This window comes from Zalophus californianus, chromosome 9 (assembly GCF_009762305.2).
Source record: "Zalophus californianus isolate mZalCal1 chromosome 9, mZalCal1.pri.v2, whole genome shotgun sequence".
In the NCBI taxonomy this organism is placed as follows: Eukaryota; Metazoa; Chordata; class Mammalia; order Carnivora; family Otariidae; genus Zalophus; species Zalophus californianus.
In genome coordinates this window covers 21778094-21794534 of record NC_045603.1, presented here as the reverse complement: position 1 = coordinate 21794534, position 16441 = coordinate 21778094, and the positions used below count along the sequence as shown (strand labels likewise).

The 16441-nt window shown below is 35.1% G+C and overlaps 1 protein-coding gene across 16 annotated transcripts in view; it reads right to left on the bottom strand.

Annotated features, from left to right (window-relative positions):
* ANKS1B (ankyrin repeat and sterile alpha motif domain containing 1B) overlaps positions 1-16441 on the bottom strand; it is a 1105044-nt gene that overhangs the window by 935589 nt on the left and 153014 nt on the right. For all 16 annotated transcript variants that reach the window (XM_027592180.1, XM_027592182.1, XM_027592181.1 and 13 more), the window contains 2 exons: positions 8513-8669; positions 2479-2775 (listed from right to left, as the gene is read on the bottom strand). In XM_027592180.1, the coding sequence (XP_027447981.1) occupies positions 2479-2775; positions 8513-8669 (454 nt within the window). The remainder of the gene's footprint in view (positions 1-2478; positions 2776-8512; positions 8670-16441) is intronic.

The window sequence follows — 16441 nt, the reverse complement described above, 5'->3', positions numbered from 1 at the left end:
TCACTGACCTCTCCAGAGCATTTTGCCCTACTCTTTATTTTAGTATGTCGTATATAGGAGGTATTCTTGCAAGTCTTTGTATCCTCCACTAAATTCTGGGCAGAGATCTTACTTATCTTTAATTCTCCAAAAACATAAATAATATAGTAAGTAGTATTTTATATAAAAAAGATGTACCATATACATACATAAAATTGAAGCCAGACTCTTTCTCTTCTGGCCATGTCATCTAGTAAAAAATATAAAAAGATCTAGGCCATGGACATGAAGTGAGTTATTGATCTCAGTCATAGTGAAGTCCTTGGTTATGAAGTACTCTGTGCCATCAAGTTTAGAAATATTCCAGAAGTGTCTGGGGCGCCTGGGTGGCTCAGTTGGTAAAGTGTCTGCCTTTGGTTCAGGTCATGATCCTGGAGTCCTGGGATTGAGCCCGCTTTGGGCTCCCTGCTCAGTGGGAAGTCTGCTTGTCCCTCCCCCACCACTTGTGCACGCTCTCTCTCTCTCTCAAATGAATAAATAAAATCTTTAAAAAAAAATTCCAGAAGTTTTATTAAAGCAGTAAATCTAGATTAGAGAAATTCAACATTCAGACAATAAACATCTAGCTTATCATTAAACACACTTTAAGACAGTAACTTTGTGAGTCACTTAAAATAGTAAATATGTATCTATCTCATTTTAATTGAGGGGAAAATTGTTTTTTTTTTTAACATGAGAACTAGAAAAAATTCTTGTGTTTATTTTCAAGGCTGTGAAAGTAGAATAAATAAAAAATTAAGAAAAGATTTTATAAAGACCTAAATAGCTAAATAAGACAGGCAAAGCTCCAACGAAAAGTCTGTTTCAGGGTACCAGCCTGAAATGTAGGATGAGAAGGTCTAAGGCTTTTATTTTATTTTATTTTATTTTATTTTATTTTATAAGGCCTAAGATTTTTAAAACTTCAGTGGAAAACAAAGGAGAAACAAAATTCCAACCTCTAAACAATTCCTAGGAAAAGTAACCCCACAGTTTTGAGCACTAACAACATTTGGAATGTTGCAAAGCTGAACACATTTGTTCCCTCTGGGTATTTGTACCCCTTTAACAGTTCACAACCTCTTCTAATTAAGAGGTAAAATCTGTTTTACCAATCCTTGAATTTAGGCTGCCTTTGTGACATGCTGGCTTATCAAACACTACAGAAAAGACAGGATGCTTGCTCCCAGCCTAGACCTCAAGAGACTTTGTATAACCCTCTTCCCTCCCTCCCTCCTTCTGTCTCTTATGTGCACACATGCACGCACACAGAACCATACCACTGTCATGTGAACAAGCCCAAGGTGGCCTGCTGGATCATGAAAGACACATGGCAACCTCCCCATTATCCCAGGCAATATCCAGTCAATCTCTACAGCAGAGCCACTCAACTGACTTCTAATTGACCCCAGACACATGAGAGAACTTAGCAAAGACAGAACTACCCAGTGAGGCTCACATTAAATCACCAACCACAGAATTATGAGCTAAATAAGTATTACTGTGTTAAGCCATTAAGTTTCAGGATAGTTTGTTATACAGCAATAGCTTACTAATACACAAGGGAGAAGGACACAATCTGATAGGAACCAAAAGGGTCTCTGGAAGATAAGAATGCTGCCACTGACTTGGGAGACAAAAAACAGTAATAAAAGGAAAAAACAGTTAAAAAAAAAGTTAACCTTGGAATTGTAGTTAACTTGAAACAGATAATAAAAGTAGGTTGCCCTTAAAAAATAAAAAAGTAGGTTGCCCTTTCCTTGTGGAGAAACCTTTCCAAATGTTATCCACACTTCAAAGTTCAACTCAAATCACACCTCTCCAGTAAAATTCCTTCTGATTGCCCTTAGTGATTTTTCCTTCATTAATCATGTATAGACAGTTCACTATTGTGTAAAGAGGCCTGGATTTTAATCAGTAAGTGTAAATTCATATTCTAGGTTTATCAGCTATACATCCTTAGGCAACTTTGTTAACTCTTTGAATCTGATTCCTCATCTCTTAACTGGAACTTAGTAGCTCTTAATCCCACAGGAGGGCTGTTAAAAATGGATTCTAAATGTGTCAACATATTAAACACTAAGTACATACTCAAAAGTATTAAGTTGAATTTTGATTCATTCTTTAATTCATTCAACTCTGACTGGATTCCTAGTGTATGTCAAGCTGTGTGCCTGACACTGGGAGGGAACAATTACTAATGATACCACACACAACAGCCTCCTAATAATAATTTTTCATTCATAAAGCCCTAAAATTAGAATGAGGTTAGAAATTATGCCTTATGGCTCTTCATATTTCCCAGCAGTGTGTGGCACAGCATCTTGAACTTAACAGTTATAAAAGTATTTGTGGACAATTTAATTAAAAATGAAAAGATTTCTACATATAAGTTTTAATGTCTGTATCTCAAAGCAAAGCAAGAGCATCATCACTTTTAAAGCATAAAAGAAGACTCACCTGACAGCTCACATCCATTCCCGCTTCCAATAGCACCTGAACGACTGCTTTGTGACCATTGCGAGCAGCGAGGTGGAGCGGCGTGTGCTTTCTAGTGTTGCAGCTCATTAAGTTAGGGTGTGCACTGATGATCATTTTGACCACCCTAAGTCGCCCATAGAGTGCTGCCAGATCCAAAGGTGTTTCTAGCTTACTGTTCCTGATGGTAGGATCAGTGAGCTCTTCTAGGAGAACAGCAACTACTTCTGAGTGTCCGTATTGAGCCGCACAGTGCAGGGCAGTTTCATTTTCATTGTTCTGTTAAGACAAAGATATAAGATTCAAGTTTTCAGAAATTCAATTATCAAAATCTAAACAGTAATTTAAAACCAGAGATACTTTAAAAATGTAAGTTTAAGATTTATCTATTTTAATAAGTATGCCTAATAGAATATTCGTTAAATTATCTATCATTTATTGCACCAAAAAAAAAAATCACATTTTTTAATCATTTCAATAGGAAAAATCAAATTTTCCCCTGCATTATATATTCCAATTTCCAGGAGTGATAAATGATTTAGCCATGTTAGTCAGTGGCCCTGCTGGGCCCAGATGGTCAGTGTTATCTGTACTGTGCATGCCTCCATGACATTTGTTAATGAGAGAGATTAATAACAATTATAACCCACTTTTAACAGACTGGCTTTCCAAAAGAGATGGTAAATTCTTGATAATGAAAGATTTATGGAAAGATTTCCCAAATTAAGTTTCATTTTATTTTCCATATAAGTACAAATCATTGCTTCTTTCACAAAGAGAATGAAGACATACTGGCCCTAAGATTAAATCACGTATTTTTGAAATATAATTATGGTTTGAGAGGCAGACTTAAACCCACCACCAGACAAGTTACAAGGAGTATCACATTATTACATATGCACCTAATAAGTGTTTCAGTTGAAAATCAAGATTTTCAAGGAAATTTAGCAAGATAAAAACTGTACCTGGATGGATCAAGACAGTATAATGCTGAGTGAAATAAGATAGAGAAAGACAAACACCATATGATTTCACTCATATGTGAAATTTAAGAAACAAAACAAATGAACAAAGAAAAAGAGACAAACCAAGAAAAGACTCTTAACTATAGAGAACAGAGATGGTTTCCAGAGGGGCGTGGGGGGGGGGTGAAATAGGTGACAGGGATTAAGAGTACACTTATCTTGATTAACCCTGAGTAATATATGGAGTTGCTGAATCACTATATTGTACACCTGAAATGAATATAACACTGTATGTTAACTACACTGGAATTAAAATTTTTTTTAAATGTTAAAACAGAGAAAACTAAACCCCATCTCAAGGCAGATGGACCTTTCAGTCCATTTGGGCAAATGGTGTAGGCAGATTGTATATGACTATGTCAGGAGGTGGAAGATCAGTCAGGAGAAATGTAAACCAGAAATTTTAGTAACAAAAATGCAATGATCCTGAGTAAGGGTTCTAGAGAGAAGAGGCTGCCATCATCAGAGCTAACACTATGTACTAGGCACAGTTGCATTCCATTTATGTGTACTCTAACCTTCACTCTGCTATTATTATCATTATCGCCACTTTACAGATGAGGAACTGAGGCATTGAGTAGTTAAATAACTAGCCTTCAAGTATACGGCCATTTAGTGTTGGGGCCAGGATCTGAACCCAAAGTCACTGTTTTGTTTTTTTTTTTTAAGATGTTATTTGAGAGAGAGTTTGCAAGAAAGAGAGAGAGAGAGAGGAGCAGGGGAAGGGCAGGGGGAAAGGGAGAAGCAGACTCCCCATTGAGCAGGGAGCCTGACGCAGGGCTCTATCCCAGAAGTCCGGAAGTCGTGGATCATGACCTGAGCTGAAGGCAGATGCTTAACCGACTGAGCCACCCCGTCGCCCCCCCCACAAAGTCACTGCTCTTAATACCATCTTCCACGATAACAACTATTACTACTGTCATTTGCTGAATGTCTAAAAACCATATACATTGTCTCATTTCCCCTACACCACACTGCCTGCCAAGTATTGCTATATTGTCAGAGAAGAAAAGGAGATTAGTGCTGAAAGCAGAATTTCTACAGATTTTGCTGGAACACCAACTGAGTTGTAACAGGAACTAGCTACTTAGATAGCTGCTCTGACCATATAAAAGGACAAATAGGGTTCAAACCTAAGTAAATCTTAATGTTCCCGAAAGTAATTCAGACTTGCTCTGGCTGAAGGATGCAGATAAGTTGAAAGTAGAGAGTTAAGAGCAGAGGGAGGATTTAAAAACTTAGAGGAGTGGCCAAAAAAAAAAAAAAAAATTAATAAGCACTATGAAAGACTTCTTACTACTTTACCTTCCAAAAAAAAGTATCAGAAGAGTGCTTTTGAAGGCCAAACCCAGAAAAAATACCTACTCCTTGGAGATAATCAACAAGAAATTAAGATTGGATAGACGGGGAATCCAGCTGAAGGCACTGTTTCTTCCATCATTTTAGGAGGAGTCATTCTTGTTCTTAGTTTGAATGTGCTGCTACAGTCTACTTCCTCATAGAGACTGACCACATACAGGTCTATACAGGTCTACATTCCCTGATTTTTCTTATCTGGCTATGTTTTATAAGCCTGATAAGAAAATCAATCTATTACCCTATACCATAAAAATATGATATAGAACTATGCCTTCGACCAAATCAAATTTTCCCGTGGTTAGAAAGAAACTCAACTTTCAAAACACAGCACCTCTTTGAGAAAAAGAAGAACCCATTACAAAATAATGATTCCTCAAACACATCTCTACATTTGCAGAGGCCTTAGCATAGGAAACTATAAGTGCAAAACTGAAACTTTTTCTATTAACACCAATTAGAATGTTCAGATCTCAAGAAAAATTATTTCAATCATGCCAGACTTACTCAGGAGAAAATATTCATAGTTTACCCATGATCAACACATACTTGTACTGTCACATCAGGAAGACCACAACCGTGGTACCTTTATAAAAGGCATGACTAGTATACATGTATCTATACTAACAAGTGATCTAAAAGAATCTGATTTGAAATACAGACTGTGTAGAAGCACTGATTAATAATTGCCTTATGTCTACAATGAACATTCTTGAGTTCTGAATTCCCTCTTTTTTACCAAATGGGTGTTCTCCAAAAAATTAGGACACTTCTACTTCTAGACAATGGGTAGCAGAACAAAACTGGCTGACAAAAGCTGTTTACCAAAAGATCTTGCTTCACAGTAAAACTAATGGAAATTAACATTAGTTAGGTTTGAGTTTTAGTAAATGGTAAGGGAATATACTTATCAGATAGGGCTCCTCTTGTTTTTGCCCTAATGTTTAAAAAAAAAAAAAAAAAGAGGAAAAGAAGGTAAAGCGGGGAAGAGATGAATAGACAGAGAAACATAAAATGCAAACATATATAACATTAAAAAAAGGAAATAATAAATCAGTTGACAAAAGAGAGGAAGGATGTAACAATTATAAAAAATATGAAAACCATAATCAGGGCAAGGTCTACTTTGTTTTCCAAAATTACGTTGTCAAATTGGCCACTAATTCTAGGGCAGTATAGAATGGTGACCTATGCTGAAGTGCTGACACAAACCTGATCTCTCTGAACCTATCTTATCAGAAAAATGTGAATATTACCCTCCCTATAAACCTTAGAATATAGCTTATAAATCAAAAGAAATAACATACAGGCAAATGCTTTGTAAATGTTAAATATCAAAATATAAGACAGAATTATTTTGAAAGAAAGTTGTATTAGAAACCAAAGACTACTTTCAGAAATCAGAACTAAGCCCTGACAATTATACATAATTTTACTACATGGAGCATAATTGGTTAGGAGTTTGAGCTTTGCATCAGAAAAACCTGGATTCAAATATGTAGTGCATTTCTTAGTAGCTGTGATATCATGGGCAAGTTATTTAATCTCTTTAAGGTAGCTTCCCATACATAAAATAAGAACAATAATTAATCTCTATCTCATCAGGATGCAGTAGAGCTTTGTAAGATAATAGATGAAGTACTTTGCACAATGCCTGGCATATAGAAAACAGTCCATAAGTGACAGGATTTATGATGACAATACCAATATGCTATTGTGGAGGGCTCTGAAATTAGAGTCCAAAGTCTGAGTTTTAGTCACTCAGTAATGTGTGGCCTTACATGACTTATTTAGCTTTACTGAGCCTAATTTCTCATCTATAAAATGGGAGCGATACTATCACTTCAAGGGTTGTGAGAATTAAATAACATATTATAGGTGAAAGTGCTTAGCATGGTATTTGACTATGTCAAGTACCATGTCTCAATATATCTTTATTATTTTCATTTCTCCCCTCTGTTGCTTAAATACATAAAGGTTTATAAGTAACTAGTACATTTCTACCCCATTCAGAGGGGAAAATAAGAAATAAAGCTAAAATGAAAAGTTACTTTTACTAAAATAAAATTCCCACATCAGAAACAGGAGAAATGACACTAAATGACAGAAATACATCAGCACTAAAGGAGTACCATATACAAAACAAACAAATACTGACAGCATGGTATTAAAAATCTCAAGAAATTTTTAAATTTATTTCCAGTAGAATCCACAAGACAAAGCAACTTTCAAATACAAATGAATTCTAAGTGTTTTTTCTTATTTTCACGTCATTTAAAAAATATTTTGCTTGTAAAAACTAACATCTTGTTTAACCTTGGATTGTTTTTCCATCTTACTATTTCAGGTTCACTTTGGGGCATTCAGACAGTTTTAAGAATAACCACCAGATGGCTCATCCCACAAATGATCTTTTAACTTTTGATTTTCTGAAAAACAGAACAGCATTCCCTTAAATTTCCCTTTAGCATGATATGCTGATAAAGATAGGCATATCTGTCATTTTTTAAAGACTGAGTTTATGAATGTATTTGCATAAAAATACACTTCATTTGGTGACCTATAAACATAGATATTTTGTGATAATTATTAATAATACACTTCCAATTAATACAACATTTTTCCTACTCAGAGGAACTTTATTTCTATAACTGCATTTTTCTGGGGAAAATTTTTCTTCCCCTTGGTGTTTATAGCTAGTGCCAGTGTTACTTTTTAATCTTTAGTCTGAATTTCAGTCAAAGGCCTGCAAAGTCTGTATTCATTTGAACGGTATGCTAAATTGCACTTTATTAGATGTGCTTGCCCTAGAGTAACCACTTGCATTGATATTGGACAACTGCCAACCTGCAGCTTAATGCCATGGTTGTAATTCAATTGTTGGACTACATGCTGGTTTTCAAATATAGTTTTACAAAATGGAAACAGTAGGGGGCATGCAGAGCTCAAGATGTTTATTACCATACTGTACTAGGGGCCTGTATTTTACTTTCAGAAATCTGTGGTCTTATTTATTTAGAATACTAAGAATGGCATTCCTTTTTTAATATGTCAGTTATGTGTAATATGGATATTATGCACTTGAAAATATTTTTACTTTATCTGTCAGTATATTGCTGCTGTGTTTTATTCAACATACTCTGGGCATATATACAGGAAATTTTTAACTTAATATGTGACTACCAATGGTTTATACTGTATTTTGCATTTTGATTCACAAAACTGTATTTGCTATGGAAGTGTAGAAGTAAATGGAGAGTATTCTGCAAATGAATCTATCATCGTTTTAGCATTTAAAATCTTATTAAGAAAAGCTCTAATTCACATCATAAATGTGAATTCTGTCCTATCTTTAGATATTCAAAAACTACAAAATGGATGCTTATATAGTTAGGCAAAAATATTACTTTCTTTATGTAGTATTCTCTTGTTAACAAATATCTTTACAAAAGCCCAACTTAGGACCTATGTACCTAATACAAGTGCCAAAGAATGTTTCAATTTCTCCTTTAGGGAATTTAACAGTGAAAGGTCTTTGGCAGGGTAATGACAGAAATAATCAATTTTTCAATGTGGCGTTGCCTTTGCAAACCTCTAGAAAAACTACAGCATGAGCAAATATTTGACAAGTGCACCTGTTCATTGACTCTGGAATGTGATGGTCCATGATGAATAAGAATCTTCACAATTTCTACATCTCCTTTCCAGGCAGCCAGGTGAATGGGAAAATAACCTTTGTTGTCTGCTACATTTGTTGATGCCTCATACTGAAGTAGTTTGAGAACTATGTCCCTGAGAGGGGGAAAAAAAAAAAGAACAGAAAAGAAAATATGCTAAACACACAGATTTCAATGAACAGATAATTATGAACATATACTAGATGCTGGCTAGAAATTTAGAGTAAGAGATATAAAATTTGGTGTAAGAGTTAGCCTATTCAACATTTGGCTATTTTACTTACCTGGAAAACCACCACCACCATACATACACACACAGAGCACAGACTAACCAATGAAAGCACTTAATGGAATTCATTTGGGCAATATTTATCTAATTTCAAAACTGAATGAAATAAGTAAAACATTTTTTTTTAAAATGCCTCTTCCCATTTTTTTTAAAAAGGAGTTTTTCTCAAATAGCCCATACCTGAGATTTAGCGTGAAGGAAAAGCAGAGGATAAGCAAATTCCTCACACAAACACACACACACACACACACACACACACACACACACACACATCATACTACTAAGAGACATTTAGGTTATTTATATACATCATTCCTATAGAGACTTGGAATAAGGAATTGAATATGCACAAAAAAGAGAAAGCAGACAGCACAGTAGAAAAGGGGGGGCGGTTAATAGCTTCTCAGCCATGGCACACAACATATTTTGAATATCTGCTATTCATACATCTGCACTCCTTCACCTCTCTGTTCCAAGCTTAAGAAAAAGATTCAAGAAGGAAATTCATTCATGAGACAAGTTCCACCACTGATCCAATATCAATTCATACTCAATATACCCTACCTATAAACATTTTGTACTCAATCCCCACCTAGTTTTCAAAGTAAAAATTCTGAACTGCAATACTCAACCTAAAGAAGACTTACTAATTTTTGGTACACATTAAACTGAATTTTGTATCAAACAAACAAAAACAGTAATTCTAAACAAAAACTCTATTTTTACTTAAAGCATTTATGAAGCAAATTCTATTAACTCACTAAATGAAATCCCACACATTATACGTGTGTGTGTGTGTGTATGTGTGTGTAACCAGTTACAATAAATTCTGAAGTTTCTCATATATAACAAATCACTGGTAGTAAGAACAAATATAACACAAAGAGCTAAATTTAAATATTTCATGAAGCCAGACTTTAAATGTAAAGTAACAAGAAAAATTGGAGGAAGTCTGAATAGAAGTTATAGCTACCTCCCCACAAACACACAAAATAGACATGATACAAACATTACAGTAAATGGTAAAATACAATGAATGCCCAGAGCGTGGTCTGAACTTGTAAAGGGGAGAATATACCATCCCAAAATATACCTCTTTGGCATAAATATTATTTTCGGCTGATTACTTTTAAGAAAGAGTAGATGTTGTTAAACCTCTGAAAATGGAATAGAAGTTACCTTTTTCTACGAGACATTTAAATCTATAAGGAAAACTTCATTTGTAAGGGAGTCTCCTTCTTTGTACCAGAAAATGATAATGAACTCTAAATCTCTTAGAAACTCTTATCAAGGGAGGAGGCAGAAACTTAAATCTGAGTAACAACCCCACAACTTGTTTATTGTGCTTTTCCTAATAACCTCCCATAACTAGTTCCCCTCAACAAACATCTATTTTATGTTTAGCAGGAAATAGTTTTTAAGGTGGTGGCAGGGGCCATTAAAGAGAGTTAGCTCAGTTTTTCTGGGTATCTCCCATGTATACACAAGAGGTATACATATTACTAAACTTCTTGTTTTTCTCTTGTTATCTACCTTTTTATTATGGGGGGGAGAGTGGAGGTTCCTCAGCCAAAAACCCAGAAGGGAAAGGGAAAATTATTCTTTCTCCCCCACATATGAAACATTGGACTTAACAGATAAATGTATGAAATCATGATGAAAGAACCAAGAATATGTTGTAGAAATATTTAGACTGTTCCAAGGAGTAATAAATTTTCTAATGATACAATTTCAGAGAAAATAAGAATAAAATCTCACTTTAATATTTTTTTTAAAGATTTTATTTATTTATTTGACAGAGAGAGAGACAGCGAGAGCAGGAACACAAGCAGGGGGAGCAGGAGAGGGAGAAGCAGGCTTCCCACTGAGCAGGGAGCCTGATGTGGGACTCGATCCCAGGACCCCGGGATCATGACCTGAGCCAAAGGCAGACACTTAACGACTGAGCCACCCAGGCGCCCTCACTTTAATATTCTTTGTAAGAACCAGTAGTATTTTATAAAACCTGAATTTAGAAGATTTGGATCTGAATCCTAGCTACACAAACTACCTAATGATGTGACCCTACAGAAATTACTTAGTCTTGTCTTTCTTTTTCTTTTCTGTAGGGGATATTGTAATAATAATAACACCCACTGGTCATGACTGGTAAGAGCTTTAAATGAGATCACAGAAGAGAAGCCACTCAATAAATAGTAAAGAGCTGTACAAAAATATTAGTTCTTGTCCCAAGTGCAAATAAAATCCTTTAAAAATAAAAATGCTTCCAGCAAATCATCTTTGCAAAAACAAATATGAAAATCAGAAGGACACTTGAAGGTTGTCAAATGCACATATTTCTCCTCACTTCTCTGCCATGCAAAAGTTACTATATAGCGTCTTCTATTCTGAGATAAATAACTACAATGTGATAAGAAGGATTCAATACCAATGAATTAAAAAAGCAGTTAAAAATCAGAATAGAATATCTGTTTTAGAGTTCCAACTTTCTACTTACTACTTTGGTTACCTTGGGCAAATCAAATAGCTTCTGTCATTCTTTCAGATATTGTTAAAATAGAATTCAGAGGCTACATCTTCCTGCCAGCCTCAAAAGGGTTGGTGTGAATCAAATAAAAAACAGGTATGACTGTAAAATCGTATGCAAACAAACACTATTCTCAAGGTAAGCTGCAGCAATGTTTAGCAATCCCAGTGATTTTTTTTTTAATGAAACATTTCAGCATTTATTTTTTCTTTATTTTTTTAAGATTTTATTTATTTATTTATTTATTTATTTATTTATTTATTTATTTATTTGACAGAGAGAGAGAGAGACAGCAAGAGAGGGAACACAAGCAGAGGGAGTAGGAGAGGGAGAAGCAGGCCCTCCACTGAGCAGGGAGCCCGATGTGGGGCTCGATCCCAGGGGCTTGATCCCAGGACCCTGGGATCATGACCTGAGCTGAAGGCAGACGCTTAACCGACTGAGTCACCCAGGCGCCCTGCATTTCAGCATTTAAATAAAAGGTAAAACGATACCAAAAGAAGACACAGTTAATTATCTGGATCTAAAAAGTAGAATTTATACTAGTCACAAAACAGACTTCTCCAAATTTATATATCAGAGAAAGATACTTCTGTGAAGAGTTTTAACGTTATTCCTCAATGCCTAACCAATTAAAAAAAAATCTAAAACTTCTAAAGCCATTTACTTTCAAAGGTAAGAGGAAAGTTTAATGGGTTTATCAATCCTATTTTCTTTTACTCTCATGAAATCTATTCAGAGTTTAATTTGTTCTTTGGCTCAATTCTTCTTGACATTTTCTAATAATGTATGTGATATATATCCATTCTTTATTTATCAGGAAGATTGATGAAATAATGAAAAACTAACTTACTGACATTTGTATTGTGTCATATTACCACTACCTAATATGTAAATCGGAAAAGAATAATCTGTATGCCTATGAAATTGCCTCCAGTGAACAATACAATACTAACTAAATACTATTATATTTACCTTTTTTAAAGATTTTATTTATTTGAGAGAGGGAGTGAGATAGAGAGAGAGCAAGTGGGGAGAGGGAGAAGCAGACTCCCCACTAAGCAGGGAGCCCGACTCAATTGGGGCTCGATCCCAGGACCCTGAGATCATGACCTGGGCTGAAGGCAGACGCTTAACCGACTGAGCCACCCAGGCGCCCTATATTTACGTTTTCTTTTTTAATTCATTTTACTAAATTTGTTTATTTTTTTTAAAGAGAGAGAGCCAGTGAGAGAAGAAGCAGAGGGAGGAGGACAGAAGCAGACTCCTCCCTGGGCAGGGAGCCCTGCCTGGGCCTCCACCCCACGCCCCTGAGATCATGACCTGAGCCAAAATCAAGGGTCAGATGCTTAACCAACTGAGTCACTCAGGTGCCCCAAACTTGTTCATTTTATTCGCAGACATCAGCTAATGAATAGGCATGGCTCAGATTTCTAATGTGAAAATGTATTTATGAAATATGAAGTTATATTTCTGATAAAAATGTGCCTGTCAGTCTTACTGAATCATAAATAAAATATTAATCAACCATCATTTATACATCTTATGAGGTATCCATGTATATCACAAGTAATAATGTATTAAACAGGCCCCTTTCCTGCATATTCATTAAGAAAAAATTAAATTTTGGGTACTATCTATAATATCTAAACTAGAATGGTATTTAACACTGGGATCATACCCAAATCAGTATTATTGATTTTCTTTTTTTTCAAAGATTTTATTTATTTGAGAGAGAGAAAGAGTGAAAGAGAGATCATGAGCAGGGGGTAGGGGTAGAGGGAGAAGGAGACTCTCCGCTGAGCAGGGAGCCTGAGGAGAGGCCCAATCCCAGGACCCTGGGATCATGACCTGAGCTGAAGGCAGACACTTAACCAACTGAGGCATGCAGTCACCATATTGAGTCTCATTTTTAAGTTGTTCCTTGTATCTTTCAAATGAACATGTTGACTGCACTTGGTTACTGGGCATGAAATATTAAATTATACTGATGAACAATGTCCATAAAATAGCAGTGAAGTAACATCTATATCTTGATCATAAAGTGGCATTCTTTCTTATATATAGCATTTCATAAGTAAGAACTGCTCTAAAATCCTAAGGTAAATGTGGTCGATGAGATCACAGAAAAAACAATTCCATTTCCCAGGAGTAAAACAAAATATCAAATTAAATTTAATAATAATGCAACTTAAATCACTGCAACATTTTGGGGCACCTGGGTGGCTCAGTCAGTTAAGCTTCTGCCTTTGGCTCAGGTCATGATCCCAGGGTCCTAAGATCGAGCCCTGAGATCAAGCCCACATCGGGCTCCTTGCTCTGTGGGGAGCCCACTTCCCCCTCTCCCCTCTGCTTGTGCTCTGTCTCTCCTTCTCTCTCTCAAATAAATAAATAAAATCTTTAAAAAAAAAATCATTGCAACATTTTGCAGCTTGAGGCTAATACATAAGTTCAGGTAAAAATAGAAATTCTAAAAGTATTAATTTTTGCTACTATAATTAGTATTTTCTGATAGATATGAATATACTTCTAATCCATATGATATATCTTTTAAGAAGTTTCAGGATATGTTCTGAGCAAAATTAAGTTAATTGGGAAGGTTCAAAATTCAAATGTCTTTACCTCAAAAGCAAATTTCCCTATAATTAAATCATAACCAAAGACATTTATTTTGTTCCATCCTTCCTCGTTACTAGTCCAAAGAACTTTGAAATAAATGCAAATCATCTTCATATGGATAGAGTATTTAACAAACTAATGAAATTCTCACATTAATTAAGGCCCTTTTGATTTTAGACTTTCTTGAAGATTTTACTCCTCCTTAACAGAAATAGAGTTGCAAATGTGTTTGACATGGTCAAAAGACCTTAGGGCAATCCACTCCTAATTTTCTAACTGGAGCTCCTTTTTATACTGAATTCACTCACATAGATTTCCAAGGAGAGTGAATAAGAGCAAATTTTAACTATTTAATATCCTTATCCAGGAAAGAAGCAATCAGATCAAAGTTATTTCTAGGTTATCCGAAGAGAAACTTTATGGACCAGACTATATAAATTTTTAGAAGAAGTTCTCTTTCATTAGAAAACCTAAGAAAGAGTAAATCAAAAGTACACATAAATTACTATCTGGATTCTAGATATAATTTGAGATACAGTTTGGATTTCAGATAATGGAGTCTAGGATTCAAGCATTAAATATTTAGAGAATGAAAAGCAAGAACAGCAAATACTTAAACCCGACACATAACAAAGAATATACATATTTCGAAGTTATAAATGATAACAATTTAGCGCTGACAGTTCTCAAAACAGCATCCAAGAATCACAGTGTGCCCAATATAGCTTAATGAGATGAAACTTAACAAGAAAAAAAGAAAAGGAATAATTTGCTAAGAAGGAGAATTGAAATAATTTTTGCTAAGAGGAGAACTGAAATATGAATACACATGTTTAGTAAAACCTTATAGTGAACAGTAAGATTATTATTAAAAAGAAAAGATTAGAAAAAGAAAAGAGGAAAGGAGAGGAGAGAGGAAGAGAAGGAAGAAGGGACAGAGGAAGGAAGGAAAAAGGGAAAGAGGGAGGAAAAAAGTGAGGGAAGGAAGGAGAGAGGGAAGAAGAAAGGCAGAAAGGCAGGCCAGCTGGCTGGCTAATGTCTATTCAGAAGAGAATTAAGAGAGCCAGATTTGTAGCAGAAATACATGAGAGAGAAAATGGATCTTTCACATTATAAAAAAGAAAAACAGAAATAGGTCTCTTGCATATCTATTGAAATAACTTATAATCATTGCTAGTGGATTTTTTTCTATTGACCATGTTTTTTTCTATCATTCGAAGTTAATAATTTTCTAATCTGCAATTACAAATGACCCAGGAAATCACTAATAGAAGTACATTTTCTATTTTGTCTGGATTTGGCTAAGTGGAGATGAATTGTTCTTTATGAAATAATGTATTTCAGGTACAAAACGCTGCTCCACTTGTGGATTAACTAGAGTTGATAAACAGAGACCCCAGTAAAACACACAAAATAAGAGGATATAAAACAGGCTTAATTTGCAGTATGAAGGCTTAGATTGTATGTTGAGGGTAGGAGAAAAGCTTGTGTTCAAAGCAAAATAAGAAGTTACAGAACCCTGTATTATTACTGCTACCTCTATGATTCCATGAACTTTAGCCTAGAAATCATGTTTTCGGAAACAATCTACAGCTGAGTCTACAACAACAATAGCAACAAACATGGAAATGATGTGTTTCTGTGCTGACTGCTAAGGCTTGCTTGGGAAGAATACAAAATAATCAATTGTTCATTACCTTGCTAAGTGAGAGAAGCAGAGGCAAAGAAAAGAAAAAAAACATTCTTCTCTGGCTCTGAGATATATACTATGACTTTTTTTCTCCTTCAAGTATCTTTTCTTAAGCCAGTATTTTAGCATTCTATGTGAGCACACTAGTTGATGATAATGGGAGGCAGCCCAGAAATAGATAATAGAACAGAGAAAGCCAGCAAGAGTTTAGAAAACTAATGTGCATAGAGCCACAAAAGGAAGATAATGTAGAGTCATGGTAAAAGCATGCACTTAGAACTAAAACACTTAAGTCTAAACACAGCCCCTCCTTAATATCTAAGTGACCACTATATGTCATTTATCCAGAATGGGCTTATTTCTCCATCTATAAACTGAGGGAAGGGAGGGGGCAGGATTGAATAAACCATCTCTAATTTTAAAAATCCACGGGTAATTTAAGTAAAGAGATTACACTCTAGATGAAAATCCAAATTTCAGAACTGTAGCATCATAGTACATAACTAAGCCACAAATACTAAAACAGCGTATCACAAAATGTTATAATTGAAAGAAACAATGGAAAATGTCCAGCTTATTTACTCATTATACTGAACTGAGCCCTAGACGGGTTAATTAAATGGCTCAAGACATATAACTAGCAGAGATGGTAAGATGGGATTAGAAGTCGTCTGCTTTTTTCCAATGCCTATAGAATGACACTGAGTAAAATCTTTCTAGAAAGTGTTAAAAAGATGGGATCTGCATATAAAAGCAGAGATA